The following is a 22,481-nucleotide window of genomic DNA, read 5'->3' as shown; positions in this document are numbered from 1 at the left end:
CCTGCCGTTAAAAACAAAAGGACAACGGCCACAGGTGTGACGATTTTGTCCTTACGCAAGAACGCGTAGGGGTACGTAGGGTTCGGGCGCTGATCACGGAGGCGCCGCGCGAATCCGAGAGACTGGATAGGCTGAGTCAAGGGTACCGAGATCGCCGGAAACAGGCAATTTTATGCTGTTGGCGATTCAGACAATTGAATATATGGCGAGATTGCTGGTTGCTTAATGCTTGTATAGAGTGTAGTTGGGTATTGCAGATCGAGGTGAAAGCGGAGTGTAAGGCAAGAAGGGAGGGCTACTGGCGCTCTTGTAGGCATGCAGCCGTCTCCAGCCATGGCACGCTGGCGTCAGTCCTGGACGGCGCATTCAAATTCAGTGACATGGGCGGTTGCATGGACCGCATCTAGGCAAGTCACAGGGTATCCCATCGCTCGCAGGCAGCGCAAGATTTGAGCTGACACGCATCGCTTCGTCCAGAGGACTCAGTGGCTTGGCGCAAGTGTAGCGCGGGCTGGGCTAGAACAAACAGGGCGGTCTTCTGCAAGCGCATCGTGGAAAGGCAGGGTAAGCAATGTCACGCGAAGAGCTAAGGCTCTAGTGGCTGCAGCACAATGCCGAACGCGAGCCATGGTGGATGCGAGGCGCAGGGCATGTCAACTAAGCGGCAAAGCAGAGCAGCTAGAGTCAACTGACCAGGGAAGTCCGGGAGACCAGGGAAATCATTTGCCCTGCGCATGAAAGGCTACCGTTGGTACTGACGGACTCCAGACGGTCGGCGAAACGCGAAGGCCGCGCTCCGTTATGGGGACGGGCGGCCAAGAGGCGGGGCGGAGGATTCCGTCCAGGATGTATGGGGAGCAGGCTGCGATGGCATGGGAAACCTCAAGCCGGTGTTGCACCACGACCGAACGACCAAGACTTTGACGTTTGGCAGGAAATCTGGTGGGGGAGGTTCTGGGCCCACCACCGGCGATCCGTGCTTCTTTGGGACGCCACGACGCGTACCAGAGAGTGCGATGCGGGATCACGAACGAATGTTGTGCTTCTCCTAGGAAACTGTAAATGTTGCTACATATCCTCGTCTCAACATGCATTTAGAAAAGTGTGTTCGGTCAAGATATCCTACCCCGGTTTCAAAAGCCGATATGTCTCCGATGGGAGATCTTTGCATGCGTAGAAAGACAGATGACAGTTAATGCGCTGCTGCGACCCCAACGATTTCGTACTGGAACGAGGAATTGGGAATCATCGTGGCCAGAGTGTATGGAAGCGCATACGAGCAGGTTGGTGGTGTGGAAGGAGCTGTCTAGCCAGACGCTACGCGGACGCCGAAAGCTGAGACCCAGCCTTCCGTGACAGCAACACGGAAGCGACATTGGCCGCGACCACGTACCAGACCGATGGAAGGGAATCTAAGATCGTGATGAGATGAACGTTTAGCTAGATGCGTATGACCAGACATGCGGAAGCTGAAGCTGGCGCTATTGGCTTCGTAGAGCACCTGGGCAGGTGCTCAGCCGCAAGCCACTCGTACGAGTACCTGAGGCCAAGCGACACGTGAGATGCCGATGACTGTCTGTGTGTAAAAAGGAAAGAGAGCCCCAGAGAGTATCGTCAAGTTGGGACATGGTGTTGTGTTCGACAGTGAAGAAGTCACAATGGGCATGGCAGGAGCAATGGAGCACGCGAGGCTGACATAATGCGAAAGTGACATGGGTGCTTCGGTTGTCTCGCGAAAGGCTGACGTCGACAATCACCGAGCTCTGGGACAGGCAACTTGCTGTAAACACGCACAACGTCAGACAGTCGCAATTTCGACGAGTTCACTCACCTTGAGCTTGATGTGCGCGTCTCTCACTGCGATATAGACTTTATTTCCTTCTCCCTTCTATTGCTAAGCCAACCACCACCACCAGCCAGCAACCCCGCCCTGGCCCAACCATGGCCGACTTCAAGTTATCAGCCACTCTGCGCGGCCACGAAGACGATGTACGTGCGGCTTTCTCTATAACTACAGGTAAACTACTAGACTATGCAGAGCAACGTCTAACATCACCAACAGGTCCGCAGCGTAGCATTCCCATCTCCCTCCTCCATTGTCTCTGCGTCGCGAGACTTCACAGTACGCGTCTGGGCACAGCAGTCACAAAGCCCACCGATATGGGACAGCACCATCAAGACACACGGCAAGGAGTTCGTCAACTCCCTCGCTATCGTTCCACCCTCGTCCTCTTTCCCCGAAGGCCTGGTCGTATCGGGCGGCAAGGACCAAATCATCGACGTACGGCGGCCCAGCAAGAACCTTGACGACGACGCCGACGCTCTTCTGATCGGACATGGCAACAATGTGTGCGCGCTCGATGTCAGTGAGGACGGCAAATACATTGTCAGCGGCAGCTGGGACATGGAGGCACGGCTGTGGGAAGTAGGCAAGTGGGGCGAATCTACAGTGCTGCAGGGCCACTCTGCCTCTGTATGGGCCGTCCTTGCCTACGACAGCAACACCATCATCACCGGCTGCGCAGACAACCAGATCCGCATATTCCACACCTCAGGCTCCACGTCCCCGGTCCGGTCAATACAAGCACCTGAAGTCGTGCGCGCTCTCTGCCGATTGCCTCCGGATCATCCCTCAGGTGCCCAGTTCGCTTCCGCTGGCAACGACGCCGTCATCCGGTTATGGACACTCAACGGACAACAGGTGGCTGAGCTGCACGGCCACGAGAACTTCATCTATTCCCTTGCCGTTCTTCCCAACGGCGGTCTAGTGAGTGCCGGCGAAGACCGGACGGTGCGCATATGGGAAAACAACCAGTGCATCCAGACCATCACCCACCCAGCTATCTCCGTATGGACAGTAGCTGTATGCGGCGAGAACGGCGATATTGTCACTGGGGCGAGCGATAAGCTTGCGCGCGTCTTCACCCGTGACCAGTCCCGCTACGCTGCAGAAGCCGAGATCCAGCAATTCAACGACGACGTCAAGGGCTCTTCGATACCACAGCAAACGGTGGGAGACATCAATAAGGAGCAATTGCCCGGCCCTGAGTTCCTTACACAACGTTCCGGCACCAAGGAGGGCCAGGTCCAGATGATCAAGGAGATGAACGGCAACGTGTCCGCATACCAGTGGTCTGCAGCCGCCAATCAGTGGGTAAACGTTGGCACTGTTGTCGACTCGGCGGGCAGCGGCGGACGCAAGATCTCGCACGCTGGCAAAGAGTACGACTATGTTTTCGACGTCGATATCGAAGATGGCAAGCCTCCCCTGAAGCTACCCTACAACCTCAATCAGAACCACTACGAAGCTGCGCGCAAGTTCATCGAAGACAACGAGCTACCGCTCACGTACCTCGACCAAGTCGCCAACTTCATTATTCAGAACACACAGGGTGCTACGCTAGGTCAGAGTAGTGCGCAGGGAACGGACCCGTGGGGCTCAGAGGCACGGTATCGGCCCGGCGACGCCAATCAAGTCGCGACCCAGCCTCCACCCGCACCTCCGGCCGCTAAGATACTCCCGCAAAAGGACTACCTGCCCATCACGACAGGAAACCACAAGATCATTTTCAAGAAACTTACCGAGTTCAACGAGGCCCTTGTGGCCGATGGGCAGAAGGGCATCTCGCTGAATCCGCCCGACGTGGAGCAGCTGAATGCGACCGTCACGGCATTGGAGCAGGGAAATGGCAAGGGCATTGATATTACAGGCGTGGAGCTCCTTGTCAAAGCCGCAACACAATGGCCGGCAGAGAAGCGTCTGCCCGCCTTAGATTTGCTACGGCTTGTCCTTGCTTTCGAGGAACCGGCCGCCTTCCTAGTGTCGCCTGAGCAAAGTCTGTTACCAAACCTTATCGAATCAGGGGTTTTCACGGAATCCTCACCGCCCAACAACACAATGATGGCTATACGGTGTCTCAGCAATCTGCTCCAAACAGAAAAGGGACGATTACTTGCCAGCACAGAGTTTGATAACATCCACCCACTGGTCTCGCCCTTCCTAGCATCGACGAACCGAAACTTGATCATCGCGCTCACTACACTCTATATCAACTACTCGGTACTGCTAAACTCTGAGAACAACGCGGACCGTGCGCTTTCTTTGCTCGATGATCTGTCCAAGATTCTCACTACAGCTACCGATTCCGAGGCTGTATATCGCGCGCTCGTGGCTACAGGCACTTTGCTATGCTTAGGTCCAGACTTCTGCGAGGCTGGTAGGGACATTCTACAGATAGGCGATGCCATCACCCGCGCCGAGCAAAAGGTCAAGGAGCCGCGCATACGGAACGTCGTCGCTGAGATTCGGCAAAGGCTGCAAGGCTAGATGGCTGCAGTGGCTGCACTCTATCTATGATAATAAGCCGAACAGGTCTAGGGCCTACATCGACGCTAGGTTACCTATCTTGTAGACTTCTATGTTAATGTAGGCTGCTGGCCTGTTCGGTTTCTTTCTTGGTCGACGTGGCTGGACAACAGATCAACCTTCCGATGCACTGAACCAAGGTACATGACACACGGAGGATTAGCGTTTCTTGACAAGAAGTGGCAGAGGAAGAAGAGGCTTTGAGGCTCGATTCTTGCGCACACAAGGCATGATTGGACGCCGATATCAGCCTAGCAAGCTCGGATGCATTGATAGACAGATAGTTCATACAAACACGTTCCAATCACGCGTTGGTCGAATGCAGTCCAACACCATCGTACCCGCGCATTTCCCCGGATCGTCGTGCCTAAGGGCCTAGATTGGCATGCAGCTATCCGCGACGTCAACCTGCGTTTCTTCCTTCTACTTCATGCAAGTCAATTTAGTTCTTGCAGTAATCTTCCCGCAATTGACATTTCAGCAATTGCGACCATGCGAACATTTGCGTTTTCCGCACATACACTACATCCGCATCAAAGCCGCAAGATCGTCGTTCGTGACCGCCGTTATAGGTTTTGTTTTTTGCATTCTTCTTTCAAGAAGGTCATGCACTACGTTTGCGATCGACCTGCAGCTGCATTGAACTGGCTATGCGTTCTTCCTTCCCTTGAGGGGTTTGAGGTGCTCGGGCAGGCATGTGCCCTGTACCTTTCCACACCGTTATTGATCCTCTTCGCTAAACTGCCGGCGGACTACTATGTGTTCGCCAAACGCTCGTCATGAGATGAGGAAATGGCAATAGAACGCGGCACGATGAAATGACGAGGTCGACGTCATTTCCCAAACGACTCAGATGGAGCCGTCGTCTCCACTCATAATCGATTCATCTAGCCGTGGCTAATCTGTTAAGTTCATGAGGCAAATGACGGCGTGGCACTTGCCATCATGCGGCTTGTTCTCGGTGAAAAGAGAACAGGACTGGCTGACTTGGGTCTCCGTCACTTTCGCGTTCGGTGACGGAGGCCATGGCATTTGAACACGTGTGCGAGGCTGTGTGCTAGTTCTGCATTTGGCCGATGGCCATGGTTCAGCGAGTGAGTGAGCGTTTGGGCGAGTGCACAGGCTGCTGTCGGCATGTCGGTACTTGCGAGAGGCCGACTTGTAACAGTGTGATGCTTGCCAAGTTTTGTGTTGCGCGGCCGAAGTAGTGAGGAACAAGGACCCAGAGGTTGGAGGAGCGGTGTGACTATGGGGAGGTGGGTGAATAAATGCGTATGCAGTACTACCACTGTGGTGTGGTGGTTCGAAATGCAGTGCAAGGTAGGTGTGTATGCATGCGCACGGTCGGGGATGAGAAGACGACGCTAGTATTGATCGGTACTAGCGCAAAGTGATGGGTTGTGTGGAAGGAGTGTCTGAGGAACGAATCTCCAACCACAGTATGCGACTACATCAGCCCAGGCACCCAGCTTCAAAAAGGAAGTCTGCCTTTACATATGCATCTACACTTCGAATGAAACAATGCTAAGAAGTCAAAATACGCTCTGACGCTTAGATGCCGCTGACGTCAAGACATTCATCGGAGGAGGTAATGGAGGCATCATTGTTGGATCGTGCCTTGAGCGAAGCGAGTAAAGCGTAGAAATGCAGGAACAAAAGGGTTTAATTGACGTCAGTTCTGATCGCATTCATACTTACATCCAGGAACTGCATACCAATTCCAGCATTCACCAAATCTCCAACTCTCCGCCAGCATCAAGCAATCTTTCAACTCTACAACCACATACTAAACTCTTGAAACCTCACGAACCTGAATCGATACTCGTTCAAGATGTCAGGCAAGAACCAGCAAGGAAAGATGGACGTTACTCAAAAGAACGGCACGTCAACTCATCTCTACACTTCCATCATGATCAATTAGCTAACACAGCGCAGTCTTCAACGCACCCCTCCACAAGCACTCCGCCGAAGCGAAAACCCCCTCGAACCTCCCCTCCACCATCAACGCCGGAATGTGCACAAGCAGCAACCCCATCGCCGCCATCCTCACCAACAGCTTCCTAGACTTCTCCTCCTCGAACGGTATCGATCTGCGAAAAGCCGGTGTAGGGCCAGGTCAAAGATATTGCCTCGAAGCTTCGTCGTGGAAGAGCGCTGCGGATAAGGGGATTGGTGAGGTGCCAAAGGTCAAGCTGGAGTCGACGCATGAGAGCGCCTTGAAGAGTGTGGGGCTGGATACGCTGAAGAAGTGGGCGGCTGAGCAGGAGAATCAGGGACAGGTTATTCGGCCTGGGCAGGGTAAGGGGGGTTTCGTGAGGGAGAGTGATCAGATCGGTGGGAAGGAGCCCAGGGCGTGAGGTCCGCATCTGGACGGGTGGAGTGAAGAGGTAGTATTGTATGATAGTCCGAGGAAGAAATGGAACGTTTGATCCAAGAGCGTCCTCCTAGCTCTGTGGCCGCTATCTTTTCCTCATCTACCCATAGCGCCTATGATCTACTTCCCGATATGCGGTCGTTCCAGATAGCGAACAAGTCGCATAACGTATGGGTCGCAATCATGAGACCAAGCTCCTTGGGGCCGCCATGGACTCAGATCTCGGTCGCTCCAGAAGACTTGAACACAGAACCCCGGTGCGGCGGCTTCTTCAGCCCAGACTTCGATGTGTGACCGAAGTGCCGGATAAGGATCACCTCGAGAGTCTGAGCAGACTAACGTAACGTTCTCTAGTTGTGGCATAAGCTCACTATAGCTGCGCAACTCCTCAAGCCAGTCGACTACCGATGTATACGGCGACGTAATTTCGAGATATTCGAGAGTGCGAGGAAGTAACTGGTGTATAGGAACAGATTGATGCTGCTGCCCCGGGACACCATAGTCAGCGCCGAGGAGTAGCATTTGCGGAAGAGATAGCAGGGTCAGCGCTTCGAAAGCACAGAAGCTAGAGAATGGGCTGACGTAGTGCAGAAAGCTCGAATCAAGGTCCTTATATACATCAATCCGCAACCCAGGCAGAGTTCGTGATAGTGGGATCATCCGGTTCAGTAACATGTCTGCCTCGCCCTGTCCCGGCGTTTCAATTATATCAATACACTCGTGGTATCGATCCGGGTCTTCGTCATCTTCTACAAAGCTGTAGTCTGGGTTGTACTGCTGGTTGTTGAGGTATAGCTTGACTTCGCGCGACCTGGGATATAGACTGGAGGAAAGAAAGTGGTCCTCGAGTGCCCCAGACCGAATGGTAGGATTAAAATTCAGCAATAAAGTAGAAACTTCCAATACGACGTTTTGCACATTGATACCGGGCGATGGTATTTCGTTCTGGGTCTGTGCTCGTTTAAGATCAGGACAGCGGCCCTCGTGTGCTATCTTGAGGGTCTGCAGTTTCGGTAAGGAAACCCAGCTCGATGCTATGTCGTAACCGAGATAATACAGCGTCTCTAAGCGGCGCAAGCCCAAGATAGCGGTGAGATCAGGTGGTAGAAGAGAGGCTGGGTCGCACGCCTCATCAAGGTATCCGAAGAGTCCTTCCAGATGTTCGTGACGGTAGCGATGGTAGCTATCGTACGTGGAGGCGGTAGTAAAGCCAGAGTCGGACAGGATCTCAATCGTCAGGTTGCACAATTTAGGGATGATTGCGAGTATGAGACCTGTCCACGCTACGCCATCGCCTACATTCAACCGGCGCATCCAATCCCCAACGCGATTGGCCCACGGAGGACTATGGAGCCCAATCTCTCGAAGATAGCCGGCAGCAAGACTCATAGCGTCGGGATGAACCGTGAACTCAGCACCGCCTTTAGATGCTGATACTGAGAACAGGCGGACTTTCGAAGCCAACCGAGGGTGATGAAGTATTGTTTGAGCAAATGTGAAAACGCGATTTCTCATGGCGATGGGGTTTTGATACTCCTCGCTGTAGGGCATTCCTATCACGGGTGCATCGTAGAGTATGTCTTCTGCGGTGCTCAAGAGCTTTCGGCATGTCGATGCTAGACTGTACAGATCGGACTGGGGAAGGTAACGGGCAACGGAAAGCAGGAGCTCGGATGGTAGACCCTCGAGGTTCGGCATCATTCCCGAAGTTTTGTTGCCAGAGATTGGTGTCTTGGTCTTGAGTGGCGAAGCGGATAGGGTTGATGGTAGCTAGGCATTATGGATCACTCCCGATTTGTTTATCTTGCTCGAGCGAGAGCCCTTTCATTAGCACTGGAGCCTGGGTGCTCACTGGTGCACGGGCCAATCGTTGTGCGGCCAGCGTTGCCTCCCAATACCTAGGTACAGTTGGCGTGCGACGTGCAAATATTTAGTTAGCCGCTGCTTCTTCAAACGACCCCCTTCGTCTCAACTGATCGTGTACCTCCGCGCTCATCCACCAAAAGGCAGACTGCAAACTCTCCTCACCATGTATTCTCCAGGCCTCTCGCGCCTCGAAACATTGCCCAACGAGCTCAAGCTTCTTATCATCAACTATGTCAACACCAGCAGCCAAGTTTCGCTAGCATGCGTGTCGAAGACCATCCACCCTGTTGTCGAGGACGTGCTCTACAAATCGGTATGGATCGAGAAGCCAAACAAAATGAAGATCGTATTCCCTATTGCGAGCTTCTTGCGAACGATCCTGTCGCGTCCTGACTTAGCGCACAAAGTAAAGCAGGTTGCCGTAGGGGTCAGTGGATTACAAGTCTATGCCGATCTGGACGACTTTTACGAAATTCCTTTGATCAACACGACTACGGCGACAAAAGTCGAGGGGAGATTGGGCCAATCCGATCTTGTCAAAGCTGCGCTTCTGAGGTCGCCATCGGTCGAGCGCATGTTCATCAACACATCACACTTGCACAACGAGCGAGTACCTAGCGGACCACATCTTTGTACCCACCAGTGGGAATCTTCCATTTGGCATCCCGAAAGCGTACCAGCTTTCGCGAATCTAACAACGCTTCACTGGACAGAGAGTGTCTTACCCTTCCGTCTTCTATGTCTCCCACAGCTACGGACGCTCTTCGTGAGCCGAAATTGTTCCTTCAAAAGTCCGGGAGACGTCATCGACACGCCCAACATTACATCACTTACGATGCAGTGCTATGTCGCTATTATTCTACCAGATGACATGGACTCACTTTGGGTATCATGTCGTAAGAACAAGGGCGCGATGTTTGAAGTCCTAGAGCGTTGTATCTTCCTTACTGACTTGAACATCGCATTCTATCACCATCGAGAGGAGTTCTTTCTCCTATCCGGAACGCGCCCTGGAGATCTCTCGAAATTCGTCAGTAAACTACACGACAGCCTTCCTGGACTCGAGAGCTTGTCCATTGTACCACAACGTTATACCGGTTATGGTTCCTTACGACATATTGAGCCGATCAACAGCCTCAAAGACTTCGCCAAGCTGCAGCATCTAAGATTAGCGCACCAGATGTTCCCCGGTTGCAACGAAGAACACTTTCCAGGCAACATAGCAGTGCTTCAGCAACTACTTCCCGCTTCTATCAAAACTATCGAGATCTATCTTCCCACAAGCGATATCTTCAGGCTTCTCGACCAATTCCTTCAAGAGGACCACGGATTACATTGCATGAAAGACATCGTAGTGCAATGTGCCACGAAGAGCGATTCTTTAGTTTTCCCTCTCTTAATCGCCCCCGAGGCCATACTCCAGAAATGGAATTGCTCGCCGATCATTCAAAGATTGTGCGCTTCCAAGTTCAAGCCAAGGTTAGAGTGCATGAAAGCCGACTTTATTGGCGGCTTTCCATGTTATGCTATAGTTAGTGATCGGTGTAGGGACATGACAATATGGGAAGAGGCGTACGAGACATCATCCGCGAACCTGGCAGCCTTCGTGGCATCGCTGCCTGGCAGTTCGGTTCTTGACGTAAGTGACTCTTATCTTGAGATAGCCGTACCTTGCTAAACAAACGCACAGATGCCAGCAAGCACGCTGTCATTGAGGGCCACATAAGCTCTAATATAGGGTCGACCTTCACAGCCCGACACGGCGAGAGGAATGGAACGGAAAGACCAACGCACCACAGCTGACTGCTGGAAAGACCCTGGCATAGGTTTTAGGGTGAAGATATTGCTGATAGTTCTATAGCTGGAATACTAGATGCTAAGATCCATGTTCATGTGTCATGGTCTGTTTCCTTTCGATATCTGGGTATGCCTCCACATACTTCGCTCTGAATCTAGCAATACCACCCACCATCAATCGGCGTAGCAGTTCCAGTCATAAACGACGACGCATCCGAAATGAGGAACTCAATAAGCGGCGGAATCTCCGTTTGATGTGCTTCCCTTCCCAGCGGAAGGAATGAGTAATCGACTGGCGCGCCTCGAATCTCATATGCCTTCCTCAACATTGGAGTATCGACTGGTCCCCTGCAGATAGTCAGTGTGTCGATATATATGACAGAATTTTCGATTTGTTGACTTACGGACAGAAGCAATTGACCCTAATCTTCTTCGGCCCCAATTCTTTCGCTGCGCTTCTTGTCATGCCGACCACCGCATGCTTGGACGCGCAATATGCCAACTGTTTCGGTGCGCCAATGATACCCAAGATACTGGCCGCGTTGACAATCGAGCTACCCTCATTCATGTGCGGCACCTGAGCGCGCAAACAGTTTCTCAACCCAGTAACATTCACAGCCATGACGAAGTCCCAGTCGTCATCTTCTACCTCCTCAATACCTGCAACGGCGCCTTGTCGGCCAGTTACACCTGCGAGGTTGGCTGCACCATCCAGCTTCCCGAACTTTTCGACTGTGGCTGCAATCCAGCTTTCGACGTCGCCACGCTTGCTCACGTCGACGACCTGGGTCATAACTTGCGAACCCGATTTCTGAAGCTCGCACTCGAGCTCTTTCAATGGATTCTCTTGTACGTCGGCGAGCGAGAGTTTGGCGCCTTTGCCGGCGAACAGGCGGGCGGTTTCGAGGCCCATGCCTGACGCAGCTCCGGTGATGACGATGACTTTGTCCTTGAGAGACATGGTAACTGATTTGTGAGTACTTGCTGGTAGGATGAAGTGTTGTAGAGAATTGGTCGGTCGAGAATCGTATACAATGCTCCTTGAGCAACGCAACCACAAACGAAAGGAATTGAAGTGACCAGCATAACTGCCGACTAGTACGTGGTTTCAGTGGGACAGCCGACGTGCCAAACCTCCGAGCCTATTGGAACCACCTCGCAGTGCTTCGGACCGTTCCCACGATGGAGAAAGGAAGTCCTTTTCCGGTATAGCTTTAGGGCGCTTATGTACCTAGCGGTGAGGCGCGGAGGTCATAAATCATAACCATTACCAATATTCAAGCAACGATGGCCACAGGAACTTCCAACTTGGAGAAATATTGGCTGTACCGCATTGTTGTAGTACGTTCCGACGTTATAGGATGCGGTGTTTTGTTATAGCTATTGTACTTGTGCAAGAGTTTGGTCGGTGGTGTAGCTAGTGGCGGGGCGTAGTGTCCATGACTCGACGCGCGGCGATCTCGGAAGGGCCGTTCCCTTCTGACCCTTCGGATCTCATCCTAGCAGGATCTTTTTCTGCGAGTGTACCTAAGCAAGGGGGGGAAGGGCACTTGCGTATATCTCTTCGTCGTATCTTCGTCATGCCCACAGGTTGAGCTAGGTGACGATAACCTCGGAAGGCTTCAGAGGCGTTCGAATACGAATAAGTCTATCAGATAGACTCGTTCTAGCATTTTCGATAATGGGGTAGTTCCACCCTCCAATGAAGATTGACGTAACCATCCATCCATGCAGATTCTACAGCGTGAAGTCCGTGATGCTGAGGCATTGATCAACGATTTCGCGATGATGGAATGGATGAGCAGCAAGCGATACATTCCTGACCACCAACTTCACGTAACGAACTTGACGGGTTGCGACATTGAACTGACAGGTCGCTATATCTTCTCAAGACACATCACAGCATCTTCGCAACCCTCGAAGTTGAGTGATCTATGATGCGAACTTCGACTACTGCAAAGATGAAGTACTACGCTGGCGTAGCATTCTTTTCGTTGCTCGTTAGAAGCGCGGGAGGAAATAAGGGCGCAGGTTAGTGCCATTCAGAAGACCAATGCGTAATGCTGAACTGACTTACCAGCGAGCAAACCACCAACCTGGGTAACATACAGCCCGCCACCAGCATCAAGCATCGCTCCAGCGACCTCATCGTCTACGACTCCAACGCAAGTGCCAACTCCAACTTCCCTGACTGTCCTTACCAGCTCTTCGTCAGCCTGGTCAGACAGTACTTCCACTACCGCCTCGACCGTCATCTCTATATCTGATGTAGTCAGCACATCAACATCTTTCCCCGGTACCATCTTGGCAACCTTACCCTCTCCCACCCCGAGTCCAACTTCAGGTCCTCAACCATACACCTTTTCGATCGAGATAAGCAACAACCGCCAACACGTCGGCCAATGGTACGGTCGCTACATATCCGAAGGTCTAACCGATACGCTCAAGAACCGCTGCGACGACGATGAAACTGGCGCTAATACCTGCAAAACCAAGAAGGACAAATTTGATAACATAGAGTACTCGGACAAAGATGGTTTCGTGGACAAGAAAACAAACTTCGTTGAAGTCAATGTTGAGAGTGACTACATCCCGGGTAAAAACGAAGGAGGTATCAAGTACGACGGAAAGTCGCTACAGAACGCCTTCATCGCTCAGATTGCAGATACCTTCCAGAAGAGTGGCGAAGATGAGAAGAATTGTTACAAGTTCGACCAGGAGTCTACGATTTGCCCCGGCTGCAACCCAAAATTTTGTCTTTCCTTCAATGCGAGGAAGAAGATACTGAGGTGGTGTAACGCGCCCGAGTATGTTCGAGTAAGCGTCAAGGACGGAGAAAGAAAAGAAGTCGCACATATGAAGGTCGTGCTCAAGTTCACAGGTATAACAGACCAGGGGAAATTAGATTGCATGGCCATTCGAGAGACTATCGAGAAAAGCGCGCAAGACAACCGGTTACAGGACGTGAAAGACGCGATTGATGGGAAGGAAGTCGTGGCGAACGTGAGTTGCTCAGGAGAGGAGGTTACAGGGACTTGTCCCAATGAAGAGTGCCTGTATCAGTTGGGGCCGTGTTTTAAGTAGCTTACATATATTGAGGTATTACATATCGACTAGCAATGTTTCAACAATTTGCGTCGCACCGTGAGTCGTGAGGTGTGTGGTGTCGGTGGGAGTATCTAGTGAGGAGGCGTTGCTGGCGTTGCATGACCATGACGCAGCACCTCCGCCGGACTCCCGAGATATAATTTCCGTGGGGCACTGGCGTCCACCACGGCATGCGATACGCGCCTGCCATACGTCCCACAGCCTTATTCATCACAGTCACACGTTCTTCTTGTCTTTTTTGTTATAATCGCGCACTCACATCCTTCAAAATAGGACGCAAACATAAAGCGCACCGCCAACAGGCGCAACAGAACAAGCCGTGGCGCAACGCTGAAAAAGGTCGAAAGGGCAAAGGCAAAAGAGGCAGGATGGGGCAGGACGAGTCACGGGTTGTAGGCCCAAATGCGCCACCTCAGACCTTATTGGCGCGTACCTTGGAGGCTCTTGCGCAATACATCAAGGATGGGCGTGCGAAGAAGATTGTCGTTATGGTGAGTTCCAGCGCGTTAGCATGGTCAGACGCGTGCTGACATTCGGAAGACAGGTGCAGGCATAAGTACTTCCGCAGGCATACCAGACTTCAGATCACCAGAAACCGGTCTGTACGCCAATCTCGCTCGCCTGAATCTGCCGTACCCTGAAGCCGTCTTCGACATCGATTTCTTCCGCAAGACGCCCGAGCCGTTCTACTCTCTCGCCCAAGAACTATACCCCGGGAAGTTCAGGCCGACGATAACACATTCCTTCATAAGCTTGCTCTACCAGAAAGGGCTGCTACTGAAGCTGTTCACACAGAACATTGACTGCCTGGAGCGCGAGGCTGGAGTCCCCGGCGATAAGATAATAGAGGCTCATGGCAGTTTTGCGACGTGAGCAGGCTTTCTTCTACATGCTCCAATCAATACTGATTCGAGACAGGCAATGCTGCATCGACTGCAAGAAGTCGTACCCAAAGGAACGCATGAACGAAGCCATCCAGAACAAATCGGTGCCTCGCTGCGTCGATTCGTTATGTGACGGTCTCGTCAAGCCCGAAATCGTCTTCTTCGGAGAACAATTGCCATCCGCATTCTTCGACAATCGAAGCCTCCCAGCGCAAGCCGACCTGTGCATAGTCATGGGCACATCGCTCAGCGTAGCCCCGTTCTCTTCGCTACCGCAGCTCTGCGAAGACGAGACCCCGCGACTGCTTATAAACTCAGAGAGGGTTGGCGATATGGGAACACGACCAGACGATGTTTTGCTGCTAGAGGATTGCGATAGTGGTGTGAGAAAGTTGGCAGAGGCATGCGGGTGGACAGACGAGCTGGAAGCGCTCTGGGCAACAACCGCGCCTGTTGAGGCACCCGTGGCACCCAAAGAAACAGTCAAGAAGAGCCACGACGAGTTGTTGGAAGACGAGGTCGACAAGCTCACGCGCGACGTGGAAGAGAGTTTGAGGTTGAACCAAGCGGAACACGAATGGCTTGAGAACCACGTCGATAACAAGCTAGCAAGGAAGCAGGAGGATGATAAGGACAAAGACGACTCTCCGACCGAGTTGCAGCCAACAGTCGATGCGGCGTCAAGGGCGAGTCCTAGCGAGACGAAAACGGACCCAGGTGGTGGGCTAGAGCATGTGTTTCCGCATATGAACAAATCTTCGTTATAGACATCTCGCAAGATGCAGGCGCATATAGGATATAGATACACGATCTCACGATCATGAATGACGATAGCGTACTATGCGAGTCAACAAGGCGACCCGTTTTGGAAGTCGCGCACTGACACGGCTGCCTAATTCCCTATATCCGAGGCTGCACCTTCCGTCTTCCTTCACGCCTATACCTCGCCCTCACTCTTTCTCGAAGAGACCAGAATGGCATCAATCACCGATCTTCCTGCTGAACTACTCGACTTCATACTCGCCGATCTCGGTTCCCGCGACATCATTAGCTTAGCCCAAACATGCAAGCCCCTCCACGCCGTCGCCATACCGGCAGCGTACCACACCATCACCCTCACGTGGGACAACAACTATGTAAAGGAAAAGCCAAAAGGAACGCAGCGGGGTAGGGGGCATAGACATGAGAAAGCGCCTAAACTACACTCTCTGATTCGCACGCTCACCAAGAAGCCCGAATACATCCAGCTGATCAAGAAATTGGAATTATGCGCCAAGGGATGTGTTGAGTACAGCTACTTAGACGTTGCCGGCGCTATTTTTCCAGACTTTGAGTATGATACGAGTGGCAAAGAGTGGGAGAATGAGATGTTCAAGGCTCATGTAAAAGAGGAAGGGTTCCAGACGTGGGGCCGTAGCTGGAAACAAGAGGCGCAGCACATGTTGATCACACTGCTCATCGGCATGTGTCAAGCGCACTTGGAGTTCCTGACGATAGGGTGGGAATTATTTTTGAACAATAGGTGGTTTCCTGCTATGATGAAGTACGCTATCTTGAAGAATGCTGCGGCGTCTGAGGCAGGTGTTGGACAGCCTGCATGGTTCGCAAAGTTGAAAACTGTGTGCGTTACCTTGGAAGAGACAGAGGGGGCGGACGCAACGTGGGAGAGTAGTTTCTGGAGTCACCAAGAGACTCTACTTCACTTTTTCTATCTGCCGGCGATAGAGTCGCTCGACCTTGTCACGTGCTCATTGAGAGAGGGCGACTATGATGACTATGGCGGACTATGGGACGAGGGAGATGGAGTGGACGGCTCATTCGAGTGGCCACTGGAGACACCTCCTCTATCGCAGACACTGACGACTCTCCGCCTTACACCCTCTTCGATGGATCCTCTCACTATCCAGTACCTGCTCAGGCAGACGCCCAACGTCAAGGTCTTCCACTACGATTGCTGTTTGCATCCAGACCACCCACCTCTCCGTTTGTCGATCTTGAAGGATACACTACGGCATATACGCGGCACGCTTACCGATCTGACCGTGCGTTACAAGCACTATAATAACGATGGTAGCGATGACCTCCCAACCGACGCCGCGGAACCTGTAAGAGAAGGTCTAGGTCCACTACACGATTTCCCCGTTCTCACGACTTTGACTGCTTCATTCCCTGTGCTGTTTGGTATGAATAATACGCCAAACCTAGCGAAACATCTCCCTCCGACGCTCGAAACGTTGACAATCACGAATGACCTCTCTGCATATGAGGCACTCGAAATGCGCTTTGAGGATCACAACGCCATGGCCATCTTCCGACAGTACCTTGCAGGTCAAATACCAGCCTCTGATGTAGTTACGTCTCATGAGGGTGAACCTTGCAAATGGGTACAAGATCGGGAGCCAGAGTGGAAGGCCGCAACACCGCAGCTAAGGAAATTGACATATGACGTGGGAGCCCAGCTGTTTACGGGGTACTGGCTTGGGACCGAGCCTAGAGAGCAGCTTTTGGAATTGTGCAAAATGCAAGGCATCGAGGGCAATGTGATACCACAGTACGACACCCTAGGTCGACTCGTGGAGTCGGATTAATTCGTTACCGTATGGCATAAGATACTCTAGTAGTTTGTTTTCTGGCGATCATCTGTTCAAAAGATTAGCACACACATCCTACATCATCATGTTCTGGTCTTGTACCAAATATCGAATGCTCCTCCGTCAACACAAATAGCAAAACGTATACTCACAATTCGCACCCATAGCTTTCCTAAGCTTCATCGTCACAGCCTCTTCCTCCAAATCCTTCTTATCCCCTGTCTGGATCTCCACAGCATAGGTCCGGATGACCTGCTTGACCTGCCCACTCTGGAAGCTCATCTTGGCTTTGCGCATCACCTTTGTTTGGGGCCCTATAGACGTCTCAGCAATATCGACATAGAGACAGGGGATATAACATACCTTGCCAAACAACAAAAGCAAACTTGACGCGCTCGCTGTACTCATCGTTTCCTAGCTTCATGCGCACGTAGGCGTAAGCTGCTTCGTCGTCGCCAAGACTCTCCGTCATCTCGGCAATGTCGCCGCTTCCTGTGCCAGCGAGTTTGAGGTTATCTGAGGTTGCGGATGCATACTGAGAATGGTCAGCCGTCAGATCCCTCGTAGATTCTTAGTTGACGCCTTCGACCACGTCTCGGTTGACGACACCCTTCGGGCGCATTATCGGATGTACCTTCAAGATAAGCCACGTGGTCTCGGATTTGTCAGAGCGCACGTCTTCGTATGCTTGCGCGATTTCAGGATCGCTAAGAATATCGGCTGCAGAAGGCATGATTGGAAAAAGCTTCTGCTATTGCTGAATCTGAGGGAACGATAGCAGGGGTGGGACGACTCGGAAGGGGAGTTTTGAGGAAGTTGGGATGGGGATTCAGGGTTCAGCGATGCCGCCGCACTAGCCTCAACTAGTGCGGGGCTAGGCTGCTCGAGGAGCAGCGAAAGGCCAATAGGATCGGGGAGGGTGTGGGTCTAGAATCTCGAGTTCTGGTGGGCGCGATACCTCCATTCTGCTCACATCTTCTGTCCATTGCGCACGTATCGCGGGTCTGATCTGGATCATTGTTGAGACAGGACCGCATTTTACTTTTGGATAACTTCACGAGATAGCCTGTTGACACAATAACCGCTGTGTGAGACGAGTGTCCTCAACAGATTAAAAGAAGCGTGGAAGCAGGCGCTACCAACTCCCGTGCTAACAGCAGTCTTACTAATAAGTCTCACAGATTTCATTCATCGCATAGCTCAGAGTAGTTGTAGAACTAAAGAATTTGTATTTCGATACAGCTAATACTTCTATCTATCAGCTATCTTCACCTAACATCGAAGACAATTCTATTGTCCAGACCTAGGGCCTTCTGTCTCGAGAGTGGCACCGGGGAAGTTGATGCCATAGTCGAACATACTCCTGCCCGCCGGCACGCCCTGGCATCCACCGCCTAGATCCTTAAGCGGCTGCAGCGCCGGCCCAAGACGACTGTCAACAGCAGCCAAAGCAGCAGTCAGAGCAGCACCTCCAAGAAGCTTGCTCAAGAAAGACGGGGTATCCGCCTGCACAGCCTGCGCGATGAAGCAGCCCATCTTCTTGGGGTCGTTCAAGTCCTCTGCGAAGTTAATGAAGCCGCCAGTAATGTCACCCAGGTTGACGCCCGAGAAACTGTTTACGGCGCCCGTGTTGCCACCGACCTGGCAGTTCAACGGGTACGCGGCACATTGCTGTGCGGTCGAGACACCAATGTCTGCAAGCGTCCATGGGTCGAGCGGGTGGCGCTTGTACCAGTTGTCTGGGATGCGCTCATAGCCGTACTTGTACGTCAACGCACCGCTGGCGTCGCGCTTGTAGCTGAAGAAGTCCATGAATACATCTTGCGTCAGGAATCCGCGGGGAGCCTCAGCGCTGTGGTTCGCAAGCAAATGGTACGCGAACATGTGTGCGCCAAAGGTGAATGCAACACCAGCGTACGCGGGACTGAAGTAGAATGGGTTGGTAGCGATGCTGTGCTTTTTGCGGTTGTTGGAGTGCTCAGCAAGGACTCGGGGCGTGATCAGACCTCCTGCGCGCTGGTTGGAAAGGTCAAAGAGCTCTTGCATGTATTGTGGGTAGGAGCGGCAGTTGGAGTTCATCTCAGGTGCGAGCCAGTCACCGCGGGTAATGCTGGCATCGCCCTCACTTCTTAGATGGCCGTATGCGCAGATTCCTGTTTCGTTGCCAAGGAGGTCACCAACCAGTGGAGGAAGAGAACTGGTCTTGTCTGAATGGGGACCGATGCTCCAGCGACCGGAGATGGGGTCGCCGTTGAAGAAGGCCGTTGCGGTCTCGAGGAAGATGGTGGCTGTCTTGTCGAGGCCGAAAGCTTGCCAGAGACCGGTGTTGATGCTTGCTGCATCGACAACACCGTCGCGCTGGATGTAGCCGTGGTTTGCGGCGGCGTTGAGACCGGCACAAGGACCGCGGATATCTCCTTTACCTGGGGCGCGCCACTCGTGCTCGCCAGATGTGTTGACGAGTTGGAGGGCAGGGTCGAATTGGTTGAAGAGGGCGTGGTTGGGTGTGCCTGGGTATTCTGGGAATTCGATAATTTGTGGCGTTGTTTGACGCTCTTGGATGCGCTTCTCAGCGACCATACGAGCTATCTCGGGGAAAGCTGAGACCAGCAGAGCTGGCCCAGTAAGGAGCACGAGAGATGTCTTCGCGAACATTGTGTAATGCAGTGATGGAGGGTGAAGAGATGCTGATGATAGTGAGCAGATCTCGTCTATCTTATATTTCTTTGCACCCACGGCTGCAGACTAGCGCAAGTTCCCCACTGTGGAGTTAAGGGTCACTCCCAACGCTCCTCATAGCCGGTGTCTTTGGTCTCGAACGAATTCGAGTATCTTCTCATGGTTCATCCGCTAGTACATGGACTACTTTGTCAGTGTGCAGCCAACAGTCTCGGTGGCGACCATAATCCATTGTCTGGGGTAGTCGAACAACCGTCCCAAGACAGTAATCGCCCACGTCGATCTGCAAGGCTCACATGGCTGGGGTATAGTCGCCAAGACTGAAGCTACGAGCGGCAATGCGCTATTGAGGGACAACGGATGCCATTCCGTGATCATCAGTATAGTCAGACCCTGAGTTGGCTGCGAAAGAAGTCCAGGAATGACAGAGTGCCCTTCGAGACCCTCTTGTTTGCCTAGTCATCCCGATGTAGTAGTGAAAAGGCCTTAGACAAGGAGGTTCTGGGAATTTGCGGTGTTCTCTTGAGAGGCGACTGGGGATAGTTCCAAGTTAGAGTAGCACCACGGCGAGTCATGACTGTTGCGGGGAGTATGAGTGAAGTTGCGAAGATCCTCTAGTAGTCTCCTACACCTTTCAATTTCTCTTGACGTGAATTACAGAAGTCTTCTTGACGCGAAATGGACTGGAGGATGCATCATCTGATGGGAAACAATTCAGTTTGCTACATCGGGTAGTTCCCGCGCGGTGCAACCCAGCGATGATGGATGCCATCCACGGCATACCCCTAGCCAACTTCTTTTTTGTTATTACCGTCCGCTTGTCCGGAGCCTGGAGATGACTTTAGTTCATTTTTTGGTTAAAAAAACATTCATTGTTGGCACGCCAAAAGTGGCACTTGGCGGACAGACCCGGTGGAACTCCGCAAACTGACTGTCAAGATGTGAATAGACTCCACGACGCAAGTCCGTTTGACCCACTGGCAACATGCGCTATAGACGGAAGGCACCGTGTGAATCTGATCAAGATGACGGAGCGGCGTGGCGTCCAGCGCAAGTGTAGAGATAAGCTCGACGAAATCGTTGATTAGCGCGACGCTAGCGGAAACTACCCCGGGTCTCGTTCATTCCGTGGTTCAGATCGACCATCAAATTGCCCGGCTGGTGCTTGGGAAGATCCACGTCTGGCACTTCTGACATACGAGAACCATGCTATTGGCTAATAGTCCCAGCAACAGCGCCCTGCGCCGGCGACCCTTACATGGCGTCGCCGTCTTCTCCAGATAATGAGTAATTAGTAATCTACCTAGGTAGTTTTCAGGGGAAAGTGTACCGGATAACCCTCAGTTGCCGAACAACTACCGAAGACGATGTTACCAATCAGTACTCCTGCTTACTGTTCATCAGTCATTTGTCTTGCGTCGACCACCCGATATCTAGTCCATTTGGGGAATTTTGTTGCGTCGTGGTGCTGTCGTTATTGTTGTATTGCCGTATGACCGACTTACATAGAGAAAATCTTTGTCCAATCTTGTTTCTCTATAGGACAACGAACGTAACAGCATCAGGCGAGAAACAAGGCTCAAAATGTGCGACGAGAAGCTTCGTTAACATCCATAGTCTGGACAATTTGATGCGCACAAGCCTTAAAAGTGCCGTCAGCCTCGCCGCCATACAAAACTCGCACACTGCAAAGACTCACTTTCACTCGCCACACAACGTACACCGATTTCAAATACTACAAAGTGTAAACAGCACCAAGGCTTGGCATGCTGTTCGCTCTCTTCTAGCACTTGCCTAAGGAGACATCAGCAACAAGCGTTCGGCAGTGTATCCGGTCCATCGCCGTTGTCTAACGTCCGTAAGACGCCCGAGGCTCTGAGGCCTTCCCCGCTCATCTGCCCAATGCTAGCCCCAGAGTCTGGTGAACTTCGCCGACTCTTCGCCTCTGTTTATAGGACATGGGAAGGCTTTTCATGATGGTGCCTTGAGGAACAATGTCTTTGCGCAGTACTTGGTGAGACGATATGGCAGCTTCGTGGTATGGTCGATTCAATGGTATCCGATGCGGAGATGTCCAACTAGCCAGGCTCATGCAGGTCCTCCGGCTTAAGTCATCACCGGGTTACTGCCTGTTCGTTGGTCAGCAAAGAGAGAGCAGAGACAGCGAGTATGATACACTTTGTCATAATTATTGTTGCTCAATAGATACTTTCCGCTTGTAACAAGGTTCTCACGAAGAAGACTTTGACAAGTTACAAAGTCATATTTGCGAGCTGATCAACGGTCTCATCGCGTTTGACCTTGTGTAGAAGAGAGTAGCTTTGTAAGGAAGACGCTACCAACCTTTTCGCAGAGAGTACAGAAGCCACGAGAGTATTGGCGGAAGCTCTGAACAAAGATGATCAGCGTTTTAAAGGGGTTTCATGGAAAGCTGTTGCTGCGAAGCATCAGATTACCACCTGGGCACCGCGTTCTCTGGCTCTGATGAGAACAACCGGTCGCGACTGGCTGAGCGTTACAGACCATTAACATTTACCCGATGTGAATCGAAACAGCGAATTTGCTAAGACTTGAGTGAGATGTTACAGCAGAGTGGTAGCGAGAGAGGAGAGTGCGGGGACAGCGTATGCGATAGATGCCTCGTTGCTTGAGTACCGCAAATGGTGCCGTACGTCAAGAAGGTATTTCCAATCTCTTTCGCGAAGCTCAGATATCAGTCGCGCATTTACCGCAATTCACCAACAGCTGGGGGGTTTGGTGTTGTGGATGTTGAAAGAGTGGAACGTGTCAGGTGCGTTCTTTCCCAGCATGACGTC

At 52.2% G+C, this 22,481-nt stretch overlaps 9 protein-coding genes across 9 annotated transcripts; 5 read left to right on the top strand and 4 right to left on the bottom strand.

Moving 5' to 3' along the window:
- Positions 1-1,941: 1,941 nt before the first annotated feature.
- Positions 1,942-4,327, top strand: J4E86_006689 (uncharacterized protein; the record flags this gene model as incomplete). The annotated part of the gene is made up of 2 exons (XM_051447214.1): positions 1,942-1,989; positions 2,063-4,327. The coding sequence occupies 2 exons, from the start codon at positions 1,942-1,944 to the stop codon at positions 4,325-4,327; spliced, it is 2,313 nt and encodes a 770-aa protein (XP_051301699.1).
- A 1,870-nt stretch (positions 4,328-6,197) lies between these two features.
- J4E86_006688 (uncharacterized protein) lies at positions 6,198-6,723 on the top strand (the record flags this gene model as incomplete). Its single annotated transcript, XM_051447213.1, has 2 exons — positions 6,198-6,250; positions 6,297-6,723. The coding sequence occupies 2 exons, from the start codon at positions 6,198-6,200 to the stop codon at positions 6,721-6,723; spliced, it is 480 nt and encodes a 159-aa protein (XP_051301698.1).
- Positions 6,724-6,860: 137 nt separating this feature from the next.
- J4E86_006687 (uncharacterized protein) lies at positions 6,861-8,438 on the bottom strand (the record flags this gene model as incomplete). Its single annotated transcript, XM_051447212.1, has 1 exon — positions 6,861-8,438. The coding sequence occupies one exon, from the start codon at positions 8,436-8,438 to the stop codon at positions 6,861-6,863; it is 1,578 nt and encodes a 525-aa protein (XP_051301697.1).
- A 331-nt stretch (positions 8,439-8,769) lies between these two features.
- On the top strand, positions 8,770-9,301 carry J4E86_006686 (uncharacterized protein; the record flags this gene model as incomplete). Its single annotated transcript, XM_051447211.1, has 2 exons — positions 8,770-9,216; positions 9,287-9,301. The coding sequence occupies 2 exons, from the start codon at positions 8,770-8,772 to the stop codon at positions 9,299-9,301; spliced, it is 462 nt and encodes a 153-aa protein (XP_051301696.1).
- Positions 9,302-10,558: 1,257 nt separating this feature from the next.
- J4E86_006685 (uncharacterized protein) lies at positions 10,559-11,364 on the bottom strand (the record flags this gene model as incomplete). The annotated part of the gene is made up of 2 exons (XM_051447210.1): positions 10,559-10,751; positions 10,808-11,364. The coding sequence occupies 2 exons, from the start codon at positions 11,362-11,364 to the stop codon at positions 10,559-10,561; spliced, it is 750 nt and encodes a 249-aa protein (XP_051301695.1).
- Positions 11,365-12,364: 1,000 nt separating this feature from the next.
- On the top strand, positions 12,365-15,162 carry J4E86_006684 (uncharacterized protein; the record flags this gene model as incomplete). The annotated part of the gene is made up of 6 exons (XM_051447209.1): positions 12,365-12,369; positions 12,484-12,653; positions 12,676-13,406; positions 13,814-14,002; positions 14,052-14,380; positions 14,430-15,162. 6 exons carry the CDS (start codon positions 12,365-12,367, stop codon positions 15,160-15,162), a joined length of 2,157 nt encoding a protein of 718 aa, XP_051301694.1.
- A 207-nt stretch (positions 15,163-15,369) lies between these two features.
- On the top strand, positions 15,370-16,983 carry J4E86_006683 (uncharacterized protein; the record flags this gene model as incomplete). The annotated part of the gene is made up of 1 exon (XM_051447208.1): positions 15,370-16,983. The coding sequence occupies one exon, from the start codon at positions 15,370-15,372 to the stop codon at positions 16,981-16,983; it is 1,614 nt and encodes a 537-aa protein (XP_051301693.1).
- A 26-nt stretch (positions 16,984-17,009) lies between these two features.
- J4E86_006682 (uncharacterized protein) lies at positions 17,010-17,719 on the bottom strand (the record flags this gene model as incomplete). The annotated part of the gene is made up of 4 exons (XM_051447207.1): positions 17,010-17,035; positions 17,139-17,300; positions 17,350-17,521; positions 17,621-17,719. The coding sequence occupies 4 exons, from the start codon at positions 17,717-17,719 to the stop codon at positions 17,010-17,012; spliced, it is 459 nt and encodes a 152-aa protein (XP_051301692.1).
- A 557-nt stretch (positions 17,720-18,276) lies between these two features.
- On the bottom strand, positions 18,277-19,641 carry J4E86_006681 (uncharacterized protein; the record flags this gene model as incomplete). Its single annotated transcript, XM_051447206.1, has 1 exon — positions 18,277-19,641. The coding sequence occupies one exon, from the start codon at positions 19,639-19,641 to the stop codon at positions 18,277-18,279; it is 1,365 nt and encodes a 454-aa protein (XP_051301691.1).
- Between the last annotated feature and the right edge of the window lie 2,840 nt (positions 19,642-22,481).

This window comes from Alternaria arbusti (genome assembly GCF_024043155.1).
Source record: "Alternaria arbusti strain BMP 1465 chromosome Unknown scaffold_8, whole genome shotgun sequence".
NCBI classification, from domain to species: Eukaryota; Fungi; Ascomycota; class Dothideomycetes; order Pleosporales; family Pleosporaceae; genus Alternaria; species Alternaria arbusti.
Note: the sequence above shows the minus strand (reverse complement) of the source record. Positions and strands in the feature narration are given on the sequence as shown.